This window comes from Papio anubis, chromosome 4 (genome assembly GCF_008728515.1).
Source record: "Papio anubis isolate 15944 chromosome 4, Panubis1.0, whole genome shotgun sequence".
NCBI lineage: Eukaryota > Metazoa > Chordata > Mammalia > Primates > Cercopithecidae > Papio > Papio anubis.
Window position 1 is genome coordinate 21254931 of NC_044979.1, and position 6000 is coordinate 21260930.

The following is a 6000-nucleotide window of genomic DNA, read 5'->3' on the forward strand; positions in this document are numbered from 1 at the left end:
TAGTAGTGGTTATGTTAGTTTGGTGGAATGATTAGGGATATTCCTTGTCTTCTTTGTGGTTTTCAAGTTTTCTAAGATTTCTTTAATCGATATCTACCTCTTTTGTATTGAGAAACTAGCTTAGTTTTCAGAGAGATGAAATAGCTATAAATTGGGGAGAACTTCACTGAAGTCTGAAACCAACAAAGAAACCTTTCAAATGTTTTATGACTATCCCTTCCTTTTAGTTTCTACATGTTCATTTCCCAAGTTTAGAATAATAGAAAGAGTCTTAAACTAGAAATCTAAATGCCTGTCTCCGTGTTTTTTAAATTCAGTAATTTCTATCTCCCTATCTTCCAGAAAGGCTCTGGGTTTCAAAACTCACTTTACCCCACTGTTTCCTCCTGTGTACCGTTAACCTGAACTTCTGTTTCCCTAGTATAAACCCCACCCATCAAAAGTGATAAACTCTTTCCCTTTAATTTACCAATCGCACATGTTCAATTTAATGCTTATATAAAACAACAGATTTGAAAGTGTCTTGTAAATTCTAAAACACCAAACGTGAAAGGATCCTTACTAGCAAGTATCTTTGGGTAGCTCTGTTTCTGTGGTTTTTGTTTTGTTTTGTTTTGTTTTTGTATTTCATAACTAGTACTTGTCTCTCTCTCTCTCTTTCTCTCTCTCTCTCTCTCTCTCTCTTTCCGTTATTTACGTATAGGGTAAGACACCTCAAGAGAGAGCACAGCAGGCTGGGGACCCAGACTTGGCTGCTTACCTAGAAAGCCGTCAGAACTATAAGGTCATTGGCCATGAGGACCTGGAAACTGCTGTTTGACCCTGGTATTCAGGCAAAGAGAACGTGAGCAAGCGTATCACATCTGCCCTCCCTGCGATCGGGCAGCTCCCCTGGAAGAAGCTGATGGAATTCATATATCTGTCTCTCTCCTGCAAGAATCTACCTGAGACCATGCCACTCGTTTTTAAGGGCTACCAAGATGTACAACAGAACATGATAGCCCATTGAGAAGGAGGCAGGATACCTGGAGATTTGTGGAATACAGTACGAGTTCCACAAAATTTGATCCTTATTGCTTCCAGCAAGTAGCATGAACTTCTGTGTTCACCTGTATAATTTATTTTAAAGATTCAAAGGATGTTCGTATAAACGGCACTGCTCCATCCTCCCCCATGCATTGATTTTTTTTTCCCTGTACCATACAATTCTACTGTAACTACCCATTAACTTTAAAAAAATATATTATCTCTTCTCTTTACATTCAGTCTTGGAAGACCACAAGATTGTCTGAAGGCCTTCTAAAACCCTCTGAATGTCCTGCAGAAATATAACTGTAAAACCACTTCCATTTCCAAGACTAAATATATCAAGACTATTTAGTGACTCTCTCTGCATGTCCCCACCACCCCCCAACCCTCCGTTTCATTATATAGGAGCTGGGAAGTGCCACATGGATAATGTCAACTTGTGTGCTATATTTCTGAGGAATGGTGAGGTGGCATGGGAGATGTCTGTGCTTGGAGGTACCTCAGAGAGGTAACCCAGGGGTCAGCCCAGGCTGCTGGGCTGTAGCCAATAGCCATGCAGGACTGGTTCAGCTTGGGCTGTCTGTACAGCTCCGTACTGCCTATGTGTAGCCATCTTTGCCTTTTGCTGCAATAGAAGATGAGCAAAGGATTAAACAGAGGCCCACAGCTAGTCTGCAGAACCACTCAATTTTAAGTGCTGTTTAAATTGCAGAGGAGATAATCATGTGTGGGAACTGTGGTTACAGGAAATGGAGCACTCTAACAATGTTTACTTCTAAACTTTGTTGAGTGATAATAGAAAGCACCCTAATTGACTTGAAAAAAAACAAAAGCAAAAGCAAAAGTAGCAACATATGTCAACATATGTCACTGAAGTAGAAAACAGTCATTGGGATGTTGCACAAAGGCTAATAACTATAGACTGTTGGATACAGTGGTGAGAGGAGCCCCGTTTTAGGTCTTTCTTTTAGGTTTTTGGTTTTTATTAATCCAAGTAATCCTTGACCCAAGGACAAAGGTTTATTGTATGAGTTCCACTGCCAGATTTATGGGATGCCCAGATCATTCAGAAGGATGCTTCAACTATTATTTGTCAGGTCCAAAGGTCGTACTTGATAACCCCATTTTCTATGCATGGGGTAGTCTAATATATTATTTTATCTACTTTATTTTCCCCTTTCAGAAAGTCCTTAGTGCAAACTACCATGGGAATCTAGCCAGAAATGTCTGTCGGATAGTTAGAATTGTAACATCTAAACCTGCCACGGATCAAATGGTACTTACAGGTACCTCTATTAGGGACTCTGTGATACCTAAAATATCAAAAGAAAATGTCTGTCTTTCTGTCCGAATATCTACTTGACTTGGGGTAAGTCACAAATAAAAGTGGGCGTCCAAGGATTTTGCTTTTGGCGAAATCTGATGTGTCCTGAGCTTATTTTCATTTTGTCCTTGGACACAGCATAGTGCTTCCCTAATGTTTCTACATATGACCATGAATGATAGTGTCTCTACATTTAATTTAAAGGTCTAATGGTGACATTTTGCTTATCTGAGTCACATTTCGGTAACATATCATTTTGAAAGTACGGCTATGATGTGCTATATTAAATAGGAACAGCCTTTCAGTGGATGGGGATTTTATTACCACAGTCTCTCCATAGTCATTTCAAAATCAAATTGTTGGTGGGAGGATGGATTAGGTTGTGAGTAATCAACTTCCATATATCAGCCTCAGAAATGGAACTATCCTTTGGATGTTACAGGAGACACTGCAGCAGATTGTTTCCAGAAGCTGGAAAAATATGCTCCAGGAGAATTTAATCACTGGGCTTTTGCTGGGGGATTTTTAGTTGGTGGGACTGTCAAGGAAATGTGATGACAGAAATATAATCCTTAAAGCAAACTGGAATCTGGCTTTGAATGGCATCTTCCATTCCCTGGATTGGGCCAAATGTTTGGCCAGTCAGTTATCTAGCTGTTACTGCTGGGATGAAGAACTCTGTTTTCATCAACTACTGTCTCACATTTCTCTGTAAATACTTCCAAGTAGCCCAGAGAAAATTTAGGGTACAGGTGGCTATGGGCCAATTTCTAAATAGCTCCTATTGAAGACATAAATCTGTGGTATGGAAAATGATGAGTTAGTACTATAAGATTCCTGATGAATTTGGAAATTGTTTCAAACCAAAAAAAAAAAAAGCTTTAGAGTCCTGTGTTATTCATGGAGACCAATATTTGATATATCGCTTTGAAAAAAGCAAGTACCACTAGGACTTGGGATTTCCAAATTAAAGTGAGCAGAATAACCACACATTTAATGGCTTCAACATTAAACCACCTCCTGTAGCATGTTTTAAAAATTGGTCCTGGGCTTTAAAAAGAGCTAAGGCCTTATGGTCTAGGAGTTTCCATCTCAGCTTAAGTATACTGTATCCCTACTAATAGGCTATCAGGAAGTAGAAAAGTAAGTGATCTAGTCCTGGTCTGAAGAGCCACATAACTTTAACAGAGATAAAAATATGTACCTATAGAAATATCATTTCTACAAAGCCTACTGAGACAGCACTGAAGAGGCAGCTAGCTTGGCTGACTCCTCTGTGTTTGTTTCTTTGTGTCATGGCACTGACTGCTTCGAGATTCCATTTTTAGATGAGGTTGATAGAGGAATGGAAAAAGAAGAGTTATTAAAAGACAACATTCTATAACCTGAAAGGTAGTTATCTTTGCAAGCTTATATTTTAATATTGTGCATTTAACAAAATAGAACACAGTCATATTCAAGGACTTCATAAAGAATAAGAGAGAAGATTAGTAAGCCAAGAATGAAATAAATACCATGACAGGAATTTTGCTTTCAGAGTTTATGTTTCCTCTGTAGATGTGATAACCAAAGACCAATGCAAGTTTTGAAACAGAATTTAGCTGGCAAATGGACAGTGATGGAAATTAGTAATGACTGATGGAAAGCCGTACATACCTGTTGCTCCATATCCTTTCAGAATGGCCACTTTGGCAGATCTACCTGCGCTAGGAGCTCCTCAACATCACTTCATTTTCATTTGGACCTCGTGAGAGTCCCTTTGCCTAACAAATATCTGAAATTTATTTATTTACTAGAACCCTCATAATATTCATGACTTAAAAAACATAACACAGCATCTTTATTTTTATTACATGTCAATTTTATTAATAATATTTAGGGGTTTTTTAGTTGTAAAAATGGCACATGCTTTTTATAAAATGTTTTAATACCACAGATGAGTATCACATCCACCGTCAAGGCATCCCTTTGTTCTGGTGTTGTGTCCCACTTCCCAAAAATAAATGCTGATGAATACTGTTGCTTGTACATGATGTCAGAAATACTCCATCCATTCATACACAAGCATGTATGTATATACGCGTATACATTTACACACATATGTAGACATTTATTTATATACACATACAAGTATGTATACTATATTCATGTATATTGTATAGGTTTAGAAAAGAGCAAACATTTTAAAAGCATGCTGATCATTTGTATATGTGTAGTGAACACCAATAGGCAAAGACAGGTTAAACAGAGAATTTCCTTTTTTTTTTTTTTGTTTCCACCATTGCTAGGCTTAGATCTGTCTTGGCATTACTACAATTGCACTTGCCATTTTCTATTACCTGTGTCATAAAATTCATGACCAAGAGTTCCTGTAATTGTTTTTGTTGCCTTCCTTGAAGCATAAAACCTACCATAGCCCCAAGACTTATCTATGCTACGTTTGGATTTCAAGTAAAGGAGAGTTCTTTCCTCTGTGATGCTTACACCACTTTACAAGGCTGTTTGTAACACTAACACTCAGTAGGTTGCCTAATGATATTTAATTAGGGCAGGCTACTGCCAGGAAGGTGTAGTAACTTCAGTGTAGCATGGGGTCTGAGCAGCTTGTCTTCCTTCCAGAAGGAGTAGCTAATGAAATCACTGAGAACAGCATGATATTTTATTCAATGATGCTATTTAAAAATGGGACTTTGTTAAAAGGGCTCATCATAACCATCAAATAAAACTACTAATTGCTCTATTTAAATGAATTATGTTCATTTTAGGAAAAGAAGCAGAAAAACATCTAATAAATTAGCCTTCTGATTAATCTTTAACACTTATTTAATATAAAATGGCTTCTGCCTGCATCTTAATTGAACCACCTTTGAATCTCTCAACTCCTTTCACTCTGAATCTCATACTCAGCTGATTAGAAGTCCTACAGGCCCTTCTCTGCCAGATCTCTCAGATCGACTTGGACCCTACCCTTTTCTGTGTCCCAGTCATCCTTCATCTCTTGTCCCTCTAATTTTTGGGCCATAGCAACAGTCCTGCCCCTGGACTTTCTGCCTACTACTGTCAATAATTTTGTCACACAGCTGCAAAAATCTTCCCCAGATATTATGCTCAAAATAGATCAAAATGAAATTACCCTCTGGGACAAGTATACCTTTACTTAAAGGACATATACATGTCCACTGACCTTGATCATCTTATAGAATTACGGCAAGCATGATTCTGAAAATCTATCAGGTTTAGCAAATATCTGTCTTAGTCACATGAGGGTACACAACCATGGCTGCTGCGTCCACATTCAACAATGTAAGCCACATGCCTCTTTGACGACACTTGGAGGACTAGGTTATATATTTGACACTTCTGAGGGCTATCTGTGGATTTTACACTGTCTTCTCACAGCTTAATGAGAAACCTGGAAATAAGAACCAAGAAAAGAGTCATGCCCTTGGACAACCTGCTCTCCCAGGACACTGAGATTTACTGACCAGGTCCCAGAAAGAAAGCAGAAAAAAATAATTCTTAGGCTCTTGTAGCATAGATTTTAAAGTAGAAATGTGAAAATTGGTATCTTCATAATGCATAGACTCCAGAGTCTATTTACTTTTGTATTCAGTTATGCATGTAATCATATGTCCATGAATCAGTCA

At 38.1% G+C, this 6000-nt stretch overlaps 1 protein-coding gene across 12 annotated transcripts in view; it reads left to right on the forward strand.

Annotated features, from left to right (window-relative positions):
* The window catches only part of DGKI (diacylglycerol kinase iota), a 459603-nt gene extending 455234 nt beyond the window's left edge, over nt 1-4369 (forward strand). For all 12 annotated transcript variants that reach the window (XM_017957197.3, XM_017957194.3, XM_031665135.1 and 9 more), the window contains one exon: nt 704-4369. In XM_017957197.3, the coding sequence (XP_017812686.1) occupies nt 704-820 (117 nt within the window). In that variant the 3' untranslated portion in view covers nt 821-4369. The remainder of the gene's footprint in view (nt 1-703) is intronic.
* The last annotated feature ends 1631 nt before the right edge of the window (nt 4370-6000 follow it).